Source organism: Bubalus bubalis, chromosome 24, assembly GCF_019923935.1.
Source record: "Bubalus bubalis isolate 160015118507 breed Murrah chromosome 24, NDDB_SH_1, whole genome shotgun sequence".
Classification (NCBI taxonomy): Eukaryota; Metazoa; Chordata; class Mammalia; order Artiodactyla; family Bovidae; genus Bubalus; species Bubalus bubalis.
In genome coordinates, this window is record NC_059180.1 from 9,687,690 (window position 1) to 9,705,943 (window position 18,254).

At 50.6% G+C, this 18,254-nt stretch overlaps 1 protein-coding gene and 1 long non-coding RNA gene across 3 annotated transcripts in view; one reads left to right on the forward strand and one right to left on the reverse strand.

Moving 5' to 3' along the window:
• The window catches only part of CASTOR2 (cytosolic arginine sensor for mTORC1 subunit 2), a 54,538-nt gene extending 49,735 nt beyond the window's left edge, over positions 1–4,803 (reverse strand). The window contains exon 1 of one of the 2 annotated variants that reach the window (XM_025275513.3): positions 4,570–4,803. In XM_025275513.3, coding sequence (XP_025131298.1) covers positions 4,570–4,682 — 113 coding nt within the window. In that variant the 5' untranslated portion in view covers positions 4,683–4,803. Of the gene's footprint in view, positions 1–4,205; positions 4,232–4,569 lie in introns of those variants that run through there. The other variant, XM_044936019.2, reaches the window with a different exon arrangement.
• Positions 4,804–5,078: 275 nt separating this feature from the next.
• LOC102412050 lies at positions 5,079–17,546 on the forward strand. Its single transcript, XR_327430.4, has 4 exons — positions 5,079–5,344; positions 6,179–6,250; positions 6,692–6,782; positions 17,262–17,546. It is a non-coding gene; the product is annotated as an uncharacterized LOC102412050 (long non-coding RNA).
• Positions 17,547–18,254: the final 708 nt, after the last annotated feature.

Below are 18,254 nucleotides of genomic sequence, written 5' to 3' on the forward strand. Positions count from 1 at the left end.
ATTATATCTTCTTGGGATTAAGCCCACCATACCAGAGGAAGGATTTGAGCTCAGCTGTGCATCAAGGAAGACTTCCTAGCGGAGGTGAGGCTAATACGGGGTCTAAAAGAACAAGCAAGGGGACAAAGTGGGTAGGACAAAGAGGGTAGGGCAAAGAGCAACATTCCAGGCTGAGAAATAAAGGCCTGAGGCTAGAGACACTATAGGGTGTGTGTATCCATGCAAATAATCTGTGTGGCTGGGAGCCATATGAGATGAGACTGGAATGGTGTGGTGGGCTTTCCAGTGGGCCCTCAGCCAGGCTACAGAACCTCAGTCTATCACAAGGCTGAAGGAAAGCCCTCTGGTCAGCCAGGATTTGGCTTACCTCAGGTCTCCCCCTCCAGCCCTGGGCCTAGAATAAATGTACTCAGCCTGCCTTCTGCTCCCTTTTCCAGCCGCACTCAGATGCTACCCTGACAGTCAGGGCAGGGGCACTGGGCCTTGTTTCTCCAGGTGTGATTCAGTCTGCCGAGCCTCTTCCAGCCCCCAAGGCTCTCAGAAAAGACTCCGGTTGGAATCTGGGTCACTCTGCACGAGCCGGACATCCATCAAGTAAGCAGTTACTAAGTGCCTACAAAGCAGAGTGCTAAGCACAGCGGAGAAAGGACCTGGTTCAAATCCCAATTCTGTTTCTTCTGTGACCTTGAGCAGGCTGCTTTACTTCTCCAAACTCGGTGTCTTCACCACTTAGGGACACACGGTAAAAACAATAGTGCTAAGTCGCTTTAGTTGTGTCCGACTCTTTGCGACCCCATGAACTGTAGCCCACCAGGCTCCTCTGTTCATGGGGATTCTCCAGGTAAGGATAGTAGAGTGGGTTGCTATGCCCTCTTTGAGGGGATCTTTCCAACCTAGGGATCAAACCCACGTCTCTCACGTCTCCTGCATTGGCAAGCATAGTTCTGGTTTCTCTGGTACTGGCAGAGGGGTGGGAGAGAAGAAAAAGATAAAAAGATGCACAAAAAAGTTCCTGAAAGTAAGGTTTATAAACTAGGCGGTGGGAGAGTAAGACAAACAAACGATATGCTCCTACGGACAAAACTTGAGAGGTGATGGTTACAGGGAGGAAGTAGAACGTCTGGATGGGGGGTGATGAGGGACAAGCATTCCTAGCGGAAGATTAGGCAGGGTGGAAGGGATGTTCCTAAAGCTTTAGGACAGTATGCTGCAAATACATGGGCTGGATATAACTGTTGAATATAGGTGTCACTGAACCTGGAATAGCAGATTTCTGAACTTGAGCCAGAAAGACGCTGATTCAAATTCAGGCTCTACACTGACAGTGTAACCTTGAATGAGTCACTTAACATCTGAGCCTCAGACTCCTTCCTTGCAAAGCAGGTGTAAAACCTAATTCAGAGAGTCGTGTGCTCACTCAGTTGTGTCTGACTCTTTGCGATGCCATGGACTGCAGCCCGCCAGGCTCCTCTCTCCCTGGGACTATCTGGGCAAAAATACTGGAGGGGGTTGCCATTTCCTCCTCCAGGGGATCTTTCCAAACCAAGGATTGAAACCACCCTGTATTGGGAGGCGGATTCTTTACCCCTGAGCCACCTGGGAAGCCCCAATTCGAAGAGCTATCCTGTGGTATATGCAGGATCCTGAACCAGCATCTGGCTAATTCCCACTTTAATGCCCTAAGATGCAGTGCCACCTCCTTCAGGAAGTCCTCCAGGCTCTCTCAGGTCATCCCCCAGATCCAGCTGCTAGGCCCTAGACACTCCCCTCTCTGCTGTGATGGCCTCTTCTTTCTCTCTCACCAGGCTTGGGGCTTTGAAGAGGAAGAGGCAGGGATCTCAGCATCTCTTGAACCCAGCTGCACCCCTACAGGGAGTGGGCATCTATTGATGCCACATCCCTCCCAAGCCTCCACCCAGGTAGACATGAGCAGGAGGAAGTGACTAAGTCTGCTGGGGGTGGAGGGAAGCGGGGTTCAGGAAAGTTTTGGGTGATAACACTAGATCTTGAGGGTTCAACAGGAATTTACTGGTGGGAGGAGGGGGTTTCAGGCAGAGAAAGACAGACAGAGAGAAAAAGAGCAAACTAAAGCAGGGAGGTGTGAGTGGAAGTACAGTGTAGGTCACACAGTTGTGCCAGAAAATGTCTAACTCAAGATGGAAATTCTGGATTCAGATCCCAAAGAGTCTCAAATGCCACGCCAAGGATTTGCCCCTTCAGGGAACGACCGAAAACTTGTTAACAGGCAACACAGTGACAAATATGACAAGGCTCTGGGCCACCACTTGGGGGCAGATACTGATGGATGAATCAAAAAAGGACCAAAAGTTCTACCTGGATGACTGACTGTTGAAAACTGCTCCAATAACACATCCACACCCTGCTCCCCCTTATATTGCAGAAAAGCCAATTTCCACAATCATTCCACGCTACACCCACAGCAGCTCTGTGAAACCTACGGGGCTGGGCCGTGCTATCTTCATTACAGATGGACAAAGGGAGAATCAGAGAAGGAGATGGACCTTGCCACGGTCACAGGGGCAATGAAGGGGCTCGTCACAACCTGAAGTCAGCAACCTGGCCCTGCCTGGGAGGCAGGCCTCTGGCCATTGGACAAATGTGCTCAGCACCTTCTAGAGCCAGATCTTGGAGACAGGGAGATGACCTTTGACCTCTGAGTCATCTTGAGACTGGACTGATCACCTGGGCTTCTTGCAGGAGAGGGAGAAGCGGGACCTACTGAGCGGTGGGGATTCTCTGGTCCAGACAGGTCAGCAGGGGCTCACCCCCAGGACAGGCCTATCTATGAGACCTCCAAACTGGACCCTGGGGTGGGGGCCAATCCCCCACAAATGGAATGGGACAGAGGGAGTGGCCCTTGGCTGCCTTTCTAAGAAGCCCCCAAATGCCCCCTCCTGCCAGCACCAGGCCCCCGCACCGCAGCAGCCTGAGTCAGCATCCTGGTCTTTTGAATGGTGGCCGAGAAATCAGCCAGGGGGGCTGCCTGGGGCTGACGGCCAAGGGTTGGAAAAACAAGGCCGCTCTCTCTTGCCTCCAGCCTTGGAATTTCAAGACAGGCTGGGGGTGGGGAGCAGAGGGCAGGTAGGTGCAGCAGGGGTGGGTATCAAGAGTGGGAGGAGGCTGGGGTGGGGGGCCAGAAGGTGGGAGGAGAGGTTCAGAATCTGAGCTGGTGGCTTTTGTTTTCAAATGACCTGTTTAATAATTACCTTTGCAATCAAAGGAGCCAGGGCCCAGGGAAGGTGAGCATTCAACCCTCCATACCCCACCAGGCAGCCGGGCAGCCGGAGAAGAAAGTAAACAAGATGCCACTGGCTCTCTGCTCCATCTCGCAAACAATGGCGGGACTGAGCTGCCGGCTCACACGCACACATCAAAGTGAGATTTCCAGGCAAGAACTTTAACAGGCAGATAAGAGGCTCGGATTGAATTTTCCCCCCACATCCCGGGAGCTCCCCCTGAGCTTGCGTCCAAGGGGGTAGCCTAGGGGCTCCCGTCATTTTAAGTTAACCTTGATCTGTAATTTATTCATTCATTTTGCAGAGAAAAGGACTACCTCCGTCTCAACCCCCGAAAAGCCTAGCCAGCAACAACTTCATCCCTTTAAACAGTCACAATGGTGGACAAACAAGGGATTTAAGTTACAGCGGCTAGCTAGCACTCACACTCCGGCTCCTTAAAAAAACATCATCCTAATCCAAGCCCCGACCGGGGCTCACAAAGTCAGACCCTGACCGGCAGTGGGAAAAATCCAACTTGGGTTTTTTTTTTTTTTTTTCAACCTCCCAAGGCCTTCAACTATTTTTCCCCCTGCAGCATCCAAGCCCAGCCTCAAGGCAGAGCCGTAAACACGCCCGCTCCTCCCCCTTCCACGGTTCGGCAAAACAGCCCCCCCTCCCCCGCCGCCGTCCCCCACCTTCCCGGACCCCAAGAGAAAGAACCACAGCGACCCTCACCCGCAGGCCCCCTCCCCTCTCCTCCCCTCCCCCAGCCTCCGGCGCCGTCCGCAATCGTCGCAGGCACCTTGAGATAAACACCCACTAATGATTTTATGATTTTTCTGCTCTGGGTAGCCGCGCTCAGCAGAATCCCTTCCGCCGCCCTGGCGACGGGGGCCGGCCCAACGGAGGGATTGGGGGATGGGGGGGGGTTAGTTTTTTTTTTTAAACACCGCCGCGAGTCCACACCTGTTTTTCATTCATTCATTCGTTCGTTCATTCATTCATTAACGGATTCGTCACAGCTGCCTGCTTGGCCCTCTGGATCTAGGGGAGAGGATGGGAAGGGGGCTGAGATGGGGGGAGACAGCGGCAGGGGTGCCTCTTGTGTGTGTGCGTTGTGTGTGGGGGGGTGGGTGGCTCGGGGTGGAAGGACCCAGTTGGAGGGCAGATCGGGTGGCTTTGTCAAACACGAGACAAGCGATGCGGCGGGGGCGGGGCGGGGGCGCTCCCCGGGGCTCGAAGTTGTTTTCCGAGCCGCGGCGGCGAGGACAGCCGCCCGGGTGCGCCTCTTTGTCTCTCCCCGGCCGGCGCCGCGTCCCCGCGCGCTCACCTGGTCTTAGAGGACAGGAAGGCAAGTTTGATCAGGCCGTAGGTAAAGAGCGGGATACTCTCCTTGGCGACGCTGGCAACTTGCAGCCGGTGCTCCAGGATGTGGAGTTCCATCGTCCGCCCGCGCTCCGCGGCGGCTCATCCGCGGGGGGCGAGCCGCGGCCCCCGCCCCCCTGCGCGCGCCCAGCCGGCACCGGAGCGCCGCGGGCAGCCGGCCGGGGGGACCCGGAGCTCGGCGCCGGGCGGGCTGGGGCGGACAAAGTGGGAGGCCCGCCGAGCCGCGAGGGGGGCCGCGGGCGGCGGGCAGGCGGCGGGCGAGGGCGGCAGCGCTGGCGGAGCAGCGGCGCGCGGCGCCCGGCGCGGAGAGCAGCTGGTGTTCGCTGTAACAAACAACTTGCCACTCAAACGCCGGCCCGCTGGGCATGCGCGGCCGCCGCGGGGCGTGTCGGGACTTGTAGTCCCGCGGCCGGGGCGCCGGCGGCTGGTGATGTCAGGGGGGCGGGCGGCCGTGCTAGGGGCCGCCCCGGTGCTGGGGAAGGCGGCGGGGCTGGGGGTGGCCTGAGGGGCGGGTGGAAAATGCTGGAGCGCGGATCCCCGCGGGCTTACGGGGAGGCGGAGGGCAGAAACGGGGGCCTTTGGAGCCGGCCTGGGCCGGAGTGGAAGCTTTGTCCCTCCGAGCTCGGGACTTGTCGCTTTTGGGTGCAAAGCGAGTGGCCCACAGAACTCCCGCTCTTGAGGAGGCCCGAGTTTGGGAGGGGAGAAATTTGGAGAAACCGGTAATTACAGTGCAGAGAAGCAAAGCAAAATAAATAAAGCGGGGCGGGGGGCGGTATGTGCTCGGGACGGAGATGGGGCTTCAGGGGAGTTTCCTGGAGGAGGGGACATCCAGGCTGGGTTCTGAAGGATGAACTGGAGCTCGCTGAGGAGGGGGAGGGGCACGCGGGGATGGAGGCGGCCGGCGGCCTTCCAGGCAGAAGGAACAGCGTGTCCAGAGGCACAGAAGCGTGAAAGCCCCCACGGATCCGTGTTTGGCTTTGCTGGAGCGGAAAATGTGAGGGAGGAGAGGCCAGAGATAAGGCAGGCGCAGTCACCAGGAGCCAGGTCGAGAGGGTCATGTGTGCAGAACTAATGAGGTGGCCGTTTATCCCGCGGGACAGAGGGTGAGGGGGCTGCGAATGAGGGAAAAGTCTGAAATACACCCCCAAGGGCTTCCCACCCTAGGGCCGGCATGTCCCCGACTAATGTCCTGCCACGGCTCCCCCTTAATGGCTTACTGGAATTTTGAAATTTTCTAGGTTAAAGTTACTGGTACTTTGCTCTTGGGCAGAGTATTTTGGGGACATGATGGATTAGGTTTACCTGCTGGTGCTGTCTGGGAACTTTCTTTTTGGGGAAGATTCTGACCATCCCCTACCTCCATTCCTCGACCCACCTCTCTGAGGTGGGGGGAGAGATGGGCTACCTTGTTTCCACAAAGGGGCTCGAAGCCTGCAATCTGGTGGCTGTTAAAGCATCTTGACCCCATTCCCACTTTACTTTCACTCAAGAATTTATCTGCATCTAATGAAGAATATTCTTTTTTGTTTTGGTTGTCTGTCTCCCTCTTCTAGAATCTCAGCTCTGTGAAGGCAGTGGGTTTTGTCCTCTTGCTGTATTCCCAGTGCCTGAAATGTGGCTGGCAGGTGAGAGACATGTATTCAATATTCATGGGATGTATAAATGCATACATCTCTTCCTTTAGCACGGAGAGACTTAGAAGGCCCAAACAGAAATGCATTCAGGGGCCAGGCAAGTGTGAAGGTGAATAAAGCAGTTGGGTATCAGACAGTTGGGAAATGGTACAGGGGAAGGGAGGCTTGACTGAAGGCCTAAAATTCTTAAAACAAACGAAAGCAACCCAAGATGTGAACCCAAACAAAGGCAGGATTTGGTCAGTTTTCAGACTTCTGCTCTGGATGGCCTTGGTCAGTGTTTTTTAATCTGTAATTTATGATCCATGAGTGGGTGGTGAAATCAATTTAGCAGGCATGACTAGTATTCAAAAAGAAAATTGAATAGAAAATGACACAAACCTTTGCACATAGAACAGGTGGTCTGTTACTGTGATCTTTTCTATGTTTCAGGAAACTTTCATCTTGGCCACGTGTGTACCTGTGTGCATGCTGGCCTAAATGTGCATCTGTGAGCATACATGCACTGGATCTTGATGCAAAGGTATTTCTCTGTGACTTGGGTCAAAAACCATTTGAAAACCCTGGGCTTTCTAGTGAATTAAGCCAGGCTGTAGTGAAGTTTGAAAATTTAGAGCACATTGGTTGGATTTACAGAATTGCTTTCACTGAGCTGTATTTGGTGCTTAAGTTTTGAGACACTGACACCTGAAATGATTGTTGGGAATTTGAGGAAACTGACCAAATGACAACCCACTCCAGTGTTCTTGCCTGGAGAATCCTAGGGACGGGGGAGCCTGATGGGCTGCCGTCTATGGGGTCGCACAGAGTCGGACACGACTGAAGCGACTTAGCAGCAGCAGCAGACCTCTAGGTTGTCAGATCAAGAGGATGGTTTCAGGCTGGGGCTAGGGTGAGACATTCACTCTCAAGGTCATGCCTGTCTTGGCTCTGCAATGCTTGTGGAATTCACTTCTCTCTTGCTCCTTTAGCTTTGCACCCTTCTGGTTCTTTCTTGGTTCTCCTGGTTTTTCCCTCTTTGGTTTCTTTCCCGCCCAATCCTAAAATATGTGGAGGCCCACCCGGTGTTCCTTCCTGTAGTGTGTTTTTACAGCGGTGGCTGCCAGTGACATCTTGTCTCCTGGTAAGGTATCCCACATTGATTTTGGCCTTGTGACTTTCTTTGGCCAATAAGGTCTTAGCTTGGTAGTACACGCACTTGGTAACTCCTGTGCATTGACGCTTGCCCGCTGGGTTGCTCCCCTGAGTCCATGACGCTGTGAAGAAGCCTAAGTGCAAGTTCACATGGAAAGAGAGGCCAGGTGTTCCAGCTGTCGCCGCTGAGCCCCATCCTCTGCTGACAGCTGGCATCAACCAGACACGTGAGTGAGCTGATCTGGGACCTTCTAGCTCACTATCCAGACACATGCAGCCACATGAGTGAGCCAGGTGAAGCCAGAAGAGGAACTACCCAACCAATCTATGGAGCAGTAATAAATACAGCTGACCCTTGAACAGCTGGGTTTAAACTGCTCAGGTCCATTTATACATTGTTTTTTTCAGTAGTGAAAAATGCAGTGCCTTAAGATCCATGGTGGTTTGAATCTGTGGATATGGAGCCATGGATACTGAGGAACCACATATATGGTGGGTCATTTATAAGTAGAAAGTTCCCTAACAATCTGCCTTGCAGGAGATGTGGGTTCAATCCCTGGTTGGGGAACTGTTAGTAAGATCCCACATGCTGTGGAGCGACTAAGCCTGCACACTGCATCTACTGAGCCCAGGAGCCTCAAGGAAAGATACTTCATTGTGCCACTAAGATCTGATGCAGTCAAATAAATAAAAATAAATATTAAAAAAATTATAAGCAGATTTTCAACTGATGGAGGATCAGCATTCCTAATCCCCACCTTGTTCAAGGGTCCACTGTAGTTATTTTTAGCCACTAAGATTTGGTATGATTTATTGTGCAGAAATAAATAGCTGATATTTTCCCTCACCCCTTATCTTCTTTCACTCTGTGGGTGGACTCAGCCTCTGACGTCTGATATGTTCAGTTCAGTTCAGTTCAGTCGCTCAGTCGTGTCCAACTCTTTGCGACCCCATGAATCGCAGCACTCCAGGCCTCCCTGTCCATCACCAACTCCCGGAGTTCACTCAGACTCATGTCCATCGAGTCAGTGATGCCATCCAGCCATCTCATCCTCTGGCATCCCCTTCTCCTCCTGCCCCCAATCCCTCCCAGCATCAGAGTCTTTTCCAATGAGTCAACTCTTCACATGACGTGGCCAAAGTACTGGAGTTTCAGCTTTAGCATCATGCCTTTCAAAGAACACCCAGGATCGATCTCCTTTAGAATGGACTGGTTGGATCTCCTTGCAGTTCAAGGGACTCTCAAGAGTCTTCTCCAACACCATAGTTCAAAAGCATCAATTCTTCGGCGCTCAGCCTTCTTCACAGTCCAACTCTCACATCCATACATGACCACAGGAAAAACCATAGCCTTGACTAGATGGACCTTTGTTGGCAAAGTAATGTCTCTGCTTTTGAATATGCTATCTAGGTTGGTCATAACTTTCCTTCTAAGTAGTAAGCATCTTTTAATTTCATGGCTGCAATCACCATCTGCAGTGATTTTGGAGCCCCCAAAAATAAAGTCTGACACTGTTTCCACTGTTTCCCCATCTATTTCCCATGAAGTGATGGGACCAGATGCCATGATCTTCGTTTTCCGAATGTTGAGCTTTAAGCCAACTTTTTCACTCTCCACTTTCACTTTCATCAAGAGGCTTTTGAGTTCCTCTTCACTTTCTGCCATAAGGGTGGTGTCATCTGCATATCTGAGGTTATTGATATTTCTCCCGGCAATCTTGATTCCAGCTTGTGTTTTTTCCAGTCCAGTGTTTTCTCATGATGTACTCTGCATAGAAGTTAAATAAGCAGGGTGACAATATACAGCCTTGACGGACTCCTTTTCCTATTTGGAACCAGTCTGTTGTTCCATGTCCAGTTCTAACTGTTGCTGCCTGACCTGCATACAAATTTTTCAAGAGGCAGATCAGGTGGTCTGGTATTCCCATCTCTTTCAGAATTTTCCACAGTTTATTGTGATCCACACAGTCAAAGCCTTTGGCATAGTCAATAAAGCAGAAATAGATGTTTTTCTGGAACTCTCTTGCTTTTTCCATGATCCAGCGGATGTTGGCAATTTGATCTCTGGTTCCTCTGCCTTTTCTAAAACCAGCTTGAACATCAGGAAGTTCACGGTTCACATATTGCTGAAGCCTGGCTTGGAGAATTTTGAGCATTACTTTACTAGTGTGTGAGATGAGTGCAATTGTGCGGTAGTTTGAGCATTCTTTGGCATTGCCTTTCTTTGGGATTGGAATGAAAACTGACCTTTTCCAGTCCTGTGGCCACTGCTGAGTGTTCCAAATTTGCTGGCATATTGAGTGCAGCACTTTCACAGCATCATCTTTCAGGATTTGAAATAGCTCCACTGGAATTCCATCACCTCCACTAGCTTTGTTCATAGTGATGCTTTCTAAGGCCCACTTAAGTGACTTCACATTCCAGGATGTCTGGCTCTAGGTCAGTGATCACACCATCGTGATTATCTGGGTCGTGAAGATCTTTTTTGTACAGTTCTTCTGTGTATTCCTGCCATCTCTTCTTAATATCTTCTGCTTCTGTTAGGTCCATACCATCTCTGTCCTTTATCGAGCCCATCTTTGCATGAAATATTCCCTTGGTATCTCTAATTTTCTTGAAGAGATCTCTAGTCTTTCCCATTCTGTTGTTTTCCTCTATTTCTTTGCACTGATCGTTGAGGAAGGCTTTCTTATCTCTTCTTGCTATTCTTTGAAACTCTGCATTCAGATGCTTATATCTTTCCTTTTCTCCTTTGCTTTTCACTTCTGTTCTTTTCACGGCTATTTGTAAGGCCTCCCCAGACAGCCATTTTGCTTTTTTGCATTTCTTTTCCATGGGGATGGTCTTGATCCCTGTCTCCTGTACAATGTCACGAACCTCATTCCATAGTTCATCAGGCACTCTGTCTATCAGATCTAGGCCCTTAAATCTATTTCTCACTTCCACTGTATAATCATAAGGGATTTGATTTAGGTCATACCTGAATGGTCTAGTGGTTTTCTCTACTTTCTTCAATTTAAGTCTGATATGTTGAGAGTCCCTAAATTGACAGTTCTAGCCCAGAACATGTTCCTGAAGCCCCCATTCACATATCTAACTTTCTGATGGTTGGAGATGTGTGTGTATGAGTGCTCAGACATGTCTGACTCTTGTGACCCCCTGGTCTGTAGCCCGCTAGGCTCCTCTGTCCATGGGATTTCCCAGGCAATAATACTGGAGTGGGATGCCATTTCCTTCTCCAGGGGATCCTCCCAAGCCAGAGATTGATCCTAAGTTTCTTGTGTCTCCTGCATTGGCAAGCAGATTCTTTACCACCGTGCCACCAGGGAAGCCTGGTGGTTGGTTACGTCCACCTAAATGGTCACAGGCTTGGGCAGCTCACCCTGTTCACACCTTACCTCATCATCTAACCCAGGTATCTCCAACCTCTGGATCTAATGTCTTATGATCTGAGGTAGAGCTGATGTAATAAATAATAGAAGTAAAGTGCAAAGTAAGTATAATGTGCTTGAATCATCCCCAAACCACCAACCCCACCACCACACCCTAGTCCATGGAAAAATTGTCTTCCACGAAATCAGTCCCCAGTGCCAAAAAGGCTGAGGGCTGCTGATCTAAGCCATCCCAGACCTTCTCCTCTTCCTCCCGTAATCTCTGTCTCGGTTGATGACATTGTTGCCAATCCCTGGGGTTACCAGCCTGATCTGGCAGGTTGTGTTTTCCGAGATGGTCACAAGATCTTTTATTCTGCATGCTCTCCTGGCAACGTGGCATTGATCCTCGTCTCATTAGGTGGTGGGTCAGTGTTCCCTTGTCTTGCATCTGTGACTACAGAGGAAGTGACACCTGTGAGTTCTAAAACTGGGTCATACCTGGTCATCCTGTGTACACCTGGTCCCCTTGGGACACTCACGCTCTGAAACCATATGCTGTGCTGTGAAGAAGCACAGGCTTCGTGGACGGATCGCAGGTGGAAATTCGTATTGGTTTGCTAGGTCTGCAGAACGCAGACTGGCCTTAAACAACAGAAGTGTGTTGTTTCACAATTCCGGGCACTGGAAGCTCAAGACCCAGGGTATGTTTCTTCTGAAGCCTTTCTCCTTGGTTTGTAGATGGCCACCTTCACCTCGCTGTCCTCCTGTGGTCTTCCTTCTAATTTCCTGCTCTTATGAGAACACAGATGATATTGACTAGAGCCCACCCTAATGACCTCATTTTAACTTAATTACCTCTTTAAAGACCCTTTCTCTGAATACAGTCATATTCTAAAGCAGTTGGGGTTAAGACTTCCACATATGAATTGTGAGGCATGGTGGACACGCTTCGACTCATAGCGGTGTTCCAACTTCCCCAATGGCTCAGCGAGTAAAGAATCCACTGGCAATGCAGGAGACACAGGAGACACGGGTTTGACCCCCGTGTCGGGAAGATCCCTTGGAGGAGGGGATGGCAACCCACTTGAGTGTTCTCACCTGAAAAATCCCATGGACAGAGGAGCGTGGCGGGCTACAGAGTTGCAAAGGGTCAGACACAGCTGAGCGACTAAGCACAGCACCGTGTTCCAGCCAGCAGCCCCAGTGGGAGACAGAAACCTCAGGGCAGATCTGACAGCCCCCAGACCTGGGGACGGAGGCTTCACCTGAGACGAATGAGAGACGCTGAGCAAGAACCACTTAGCTGAGCCTGATCCCCCTCTTGGACCATGGAAGGCAATAATTAGATAATTATTGTTATTCTAAACCACTATATTTAATAGCAGTAGATTATTGGAATATTCTAGAATCAGTCTGGTTGCTGGTGGTGATGATGGATTGGGGGGGGAGCTGACCAGGAAATTATCCTGGATTGGTCCCTCTTGCTTCCCCGTGGCGGCCCCCCCCCCACATCTAAAACACGTCTTGATTTTATTTACTGCACATCTCTGTGATCCAGCTGTCTCTTCACCTTGACCGTCATGTTCCCATGTCCTAGATTGTTCCAATGGCTTCCTAATGTCCATCGTATCCTCCTTGTGTTGCCTAATAGGTGTTCTATGATGTGGGCCTCCCACCTGTAACTCTTTTAGGGACCACGGCTCTCCTAAGAAAACCGAGCTCTGATCCTCCATAGTTGGTCTTATGGGAAGGGAAAGAGGCTTTCTTTCTCGTAGACCCATCCTCTCCAGTATGGTAGACATTGGCCGTACATGGCTATTGAATACTTGAAACTGGAGCTAGTGCCATGAGACATGGAAGCTTTAATTCTACTTCATTTTAATTAATTTAAAATTTAAAAATGATTTAGTTATTGGAAAACATTCACGTATGTTTGGAAGAGGCTGCCCAGCTGTTCTGGTTTTCCTGGAACTGGGCTTTCAAGTTGTGGAACTCTGAGTTTTAAAACCAGGACTTGTGGACTTCCCTGGCAGTCCAGTGGTTAAGACTCTGAGCTTCCACTGCAGAGGGTACAGGTTCAATTCTTGGTCTGAGAACTAAGATCCCACATGTCATGCAGCATGGCCAAAAGGAAAACGGAAAACCAGGACTTGAGTAAGCAAGGATGAATTGGTGATACTGCTTTGAAACAGCTTGGTTATGGACATCTGTGAAATCCAAATACAGCTCGAGTATCGTGAATGAGAATTTAGCAGCTGGATGGAGATGTGCCATAAATGTCAAATATACCCTAGCTTTCAAAGACTTGGTATAGAAAAAATAAATCTCCTTAATAATTTCTTATATTGATTACACATTGAAATGATAATATTTGGGATGTTGAGTTAAATAGAATATATATTAAAATTCCATCTGTTTCTTCTTCACTTTTTAAAAGTCACATATGGCTTGCATTATATTTTTATCTAGCCCTGCCCTTGAGTAGTGGCTCTCAAACTGTGGTTGGTGTCAGAATCACTGGGGCACTTGGTAAAGATACCCAGGCCCAGGCCTTGCCCTGCTTAGGAAGCCTGGGCCCCTGTCCTTTGTCAGCTTTCCTGGTCCCAGTCTCCCTGCTGTGGTGGGATGTGGTGTGGAAATGTAGATGCCAGCAATCCCTTTTTTCTTAAATCTGGGGTTTCTCTGGACCCAAGAAAACAATGCCCCAGGGCAGGCAGGAATTCTCACTCTGCCTGGCTAAGGCCTAGCATGGCCTTTACCAGCACGAGCTGCTCAGATGGCATAGAAGTAGAAAAAGAAGAGAGGGAGGGAAGGGCCAGGAGAACTAAGGGGGCATCTTTTTCTGGGGCTTTGGTTCTTTCTGGATCCTTCCCTAGTGCCCAAGTGAGCTGACCCTGAATCTCCTTCCCTGGGTTTGACAAACAATACCAAGGACCATGGGGAGTCATTGAAGGTTCTTGAGCAGGGGAGGAGCCCGATGAAATGGATATCTTTCCAAGGCAGCCCAGGCCTCCACCACCTCCTTTTTCCGCACCTCACCACAGAGCTGCAGGAAGAAGAGATTTCTCTGATTCTTTGCTGGAGAGCCCCTTCACACGCTCGCCTTCACCCCCACGGAAAAGGATTGCGTGCTTAGTAGCTCAGTCATGTCCGACTCTTTGCGATCCCATGGACTGTAGCCCACCAGGCATCTTTGTCCATGGAGATTCTCCAGGCAGGAATACTGGAGTAGGTTGTCATGCCCTCCTCCAGGGGATCTTCCCCACCCAGGGATTAAACCCAGGTCTCACATTGCCTGCGGATTCTTTACCGGCTGAGCCACCAGGGAAGAGAAAGGATTATTGGTCCCCAGAGTGCGGTGGACTGAGTTCATATGCGAACTGTCATAGCTTAGTCCCCGTCAGCCATTATTCTCATCTCAGGCACAGGCTCTTCTTCCTTCATGCTCCCAGGCCTGCCCAGCCTTGCCAGGATCCCCGAGAGACCAGGTGCTGGCCTCTCTGCTGCAAATCCACACTTAGACACAGACGCCAGACATCACTTGGTCCCATGGAAGGAGAGAGTGTGGGGTGTGGGGAATCAGCCAGCCGACCATCACTGCATCCTTGAGAACCAGGCCTGGTCTGAGTTTGGCCTCTATCACATTCCATGCTGTGCAGATTGCATCTTTCTCTGCTTTGGTTTCCTCATCTATAAAATGGGCACGATGGTGCCTTTCTCACAGAGCATGCTCATGGGGATGAAAGGAAAGAATGCCTTTGGGAAAACATCCAGCACTGCTCCTGGCACTTGGTAGATACTCATTCATCAAATATTTGTTGAATGAATGAATGAGTGTGTGGATGGGCATATTGGCACTCTGGCCTCAGAGTGCAGCCAAGGGCAGCCCCCCTCTGTAGTTTCCAATCTACTCCCTCCTGGCTCTGGCTCGCCTCAGTGATGGAGGAAAGGAGGGAAATGGACGTGTCTAGGGCTTCCCCTTGGTGCGTGTGTGTGCTTGCTGAAGCTGATTCCCAGAACAGGTAGGGATTCACATGCTCGTTTTGCAGATGGGGAGACTGAGGCTAGGGGAAGGTCAGAAGGAGCCAACTGTGGACACAGCTTTTCCTGGGTTTCCCAGGGGCGTGCACCAGGGCTGAGCGCATCGTGCTGCTTAAGGAATGCCGATTGGTTGAGTCAGTGAGTGAACCTCGGGCTCCGAGGTGACAGGAGAAGCCCCGTCCTCTTTACTGTGACATCCGTGGGCAGGGCAAGAGGCAAGGAGTCTTTCTCTCACACGCTGTCTTGTATTATTTCCTTCCATACCCTTTTCCTGCCTCTTCTCCTTCTCCTTCTCAGCCTGTGCTCTTTCAGCAATTTTCCCCCACTTTTCTTTCTTCCTCCCCTCCTCCCTTCTTTCCTTCCTACCTTCTTTCTTCTCTCTCTTTCTTTCATGTAACCTGTGACTGAGGATGAGACTGCATAGCCTCTAAAAACCCAGAGATTGACATGGTGGAAGATAGAGGCTGAGGGGCCTCCAAACCCCTACCGTTCACACCCTGGTGCCTCATTTTCCTCAACTGTAACCTGGGTTGTTTTAAGGAGGTGGGATGGTATGTGTAGGTGCTGAGTACAGGCCTGACCAATGGAAGAGCCCGAGGGATGTGACTTGTTGATGTGGTTGTTTCAGCTGTGCTTAAGGCTGGCCTTACTGCAGCTTTTTGATATCCTGGGAACTGATTTGAAAAGCATCAGGGCCTGAGATTCTGAAGGTGTGACTTGGGGTAGACTGTGCATCAGTTTTACGATCCCTAAAATGCAAGTGTCTGGATGGCTGCTTCCCAGGAAGGTGGTGAGCTGTTGGTCATTAAGTCATTGGGATGGGAGAGCCATAGCTGAGTCCTGTGGAACTAAGGAACTCTGGGATGATGTGTGGGCTTCCACGGGGTGGTGTTCCTTCAAGGCTTGTGGAGTGACTCAGGATGCATATGTGGTGACTGACCAGTGGGAGTGGCCTGGGGGTCCTGGGTGACCTCTGATCCAGAGCAGTTCCAGAATTCCTTCTAGCAGGTGACAGGAGAGGGAGCTGTACCTGGGGCATCTTTTTGCACATCGCAAAGGCGATGTGCTCTCTTGGGAGGGAATCTGATTTCTAACATCCTTTGTGAAGATGCAGAAACATCTGCAGTGGACACTGCTGGGATTGCTCATGAGATATTAGTCTCGTCTCAGTGAAGAGAGCAATTTATCAGAGGCCATTCCTTCCAGCGATGAAGAACCTTTCAGAACTTGATTGCACTTAATGCATCAGCCTTTCCAAAGTGTTTTATTCCACCCTCAAATGAGATAATGAAGCCCTGTAATTTACTGTTCAACTCCCGCACAGAGTGAGTGGGTCAGGCCTGAGGAGACAGAAAGCTGGACCCCAGCTCGAGAGGCCAAGTACACCCAGGGTGTTGTCAGCCTGGAACTGCCTGTCTCCTGGCGGGAGCTGGCATGGAGTCCCAGGCAGCCCAGAGTAAATCCCAGTCTGCTGGCTTCCTTCCTCTGCATCCCCAAGCAAGTCACTTACTCTCCTGAAGCCTCGGTTTCGTCTTCTGTAAACTTAGGATGGGTGATGACACTGGCGTGGCAGGGTTGTGGAAAGGATTCGGGATGATGTGGCTAAGGGAGCAGTGCCTGTCACTAGGTAGATCCTCAGTACATAGCAATTGTCATAGGGCAGTGAGACTGAGCTCTGAGACCTCAGAGGAAGTCGTTCTTGCTCCTGGTCATGGGGGACATTGACATCCATGGCTCTGCCCTGGAGTTACCGTCGGCACCCAGTAAATCAGCCTTCAAGGCCTTCACCTCCTGCTTCTCTGCCCATCTCATCCTGACCATTTCAATGGAGCTAGCCCACTCAGACAGTAGATGATGGATGGAGCTAGCCCACTCAGATAGTAGATGATGGACGAATGGCTGTAAAAATCCAGCCATGGGCAGCATCGGAGCCCAAGCTGGACCTTGCCCAAGCCTCCTTCAGCCTCCCATTTGGACCTGGAAGTTTCTCGACCTCCCCTCCCCTGGCTCACACCCTCATTGGACAAGAGTATTCTGACATATGTGATGGTGCAAGCTCTGGGTAGATTTAAGGGGCCTCATTAGATTTGTGTTGATTACAATACTCTCCCCTGAAAGCAATAAAGTTGCTTTTTCTAACAATATCAGCATGGGCTTCCTGGGTGTCTCAGTGGTAGTGAATCCGCCTGCCAATGCAGGAGATGCAGGGAAGATCCCCTGGATGAGGGCATGGCAATGCACTCCAGTGTTCTTGCCTGAAAAGTCCCATGGACAGAGGAAAGTGTCAGGCTACAGTCCGTGGGGTTGCAGAGAATTGGACCCAACTGAGCATGCGTGTGTTGCATGTGCATACACACACACACACACACAAAATATCAGTATATTATGATACTTTTCCAAGGATGGAAGTAAAGCATCTTAAGAAAGGGGTGTGTTTTCTAATTTGCTCACAGGTCAGTACAGATCACTGGCTTACCCTTCCTTCCTCCACTGCCTCAGTGACCTTCCCTGGCCCAACCCCACATCCCCTTATGGTAGGATTCTGGCATTTGTCCTCTGTTCCTGCTCTGGCCTGGAGGGACCAGCCAGGACTTGCACTGTTGGCTTCATCTCAGGCAGATTCCTGACCGGCTCTTGTCGCCTTGGATCCTGACCCCAGAATGACTCCTATCGACGTCTTCTCCTCCCTCAACTAAGACCCAGTGCAGCCAAATAAATAAATAAATCTTTTTTAAAAAGTATTCCTTCGACTTATTTCCTTCCTCTTCTAATGGGACTTCTCTGCCTTTCAAAGTTTCTGCTATTTATTTCCAGGAGCCCCAGTGGGTGTCTCACTGGTGCTCACAAACATTTTTATGCTACATTTTATTGCCATTCTCCTCCTCCTGTGATTGATTTTCAAGCTGGGATGGTTGCTTTCAAGGTTTCTGCTGTCTTCTCCCATCGCTGTGGCCCTCACTCCTCGGAAAGCTGAAGACCTCTCCGGGATGAAGGCTGGCTTGGAACACCCCTCTGAGCTGCCCCCATCACCCTAAAATGACTTTCCTATCCCTTCCAGGCTTTCCGTTTCATGGTCACACAGCTACAAAATATGCTGTTATCTCTTAGTACTGTGCAGACTGTATTCCCCCCAAAATGGTACCAACAATCACTCCCCACAATGGGACTCTGACACCCCTTCTTCTTGGATCAGGTTGGATTTGTGACTATGGCTGAAAACACAGAGGGTCATAAAGAGTGATGTAGCTTCAGCTAGCTTGCTTGGGATGCTTGCTCATGGGACCTAGCCACCATGCTGTGAGGAAGCCCAAATCGTATCCACCTTCCAGCCAGGTGAGTGGTGCTATCTTAAAAAAGTGGATGGTCAAGCCTCAGTCAGCCATCCTAGCCCATGCCACCTGGAGCAGAGATGAGCTGCCGCCACCGAGCCTTGCCCAGACTACGGA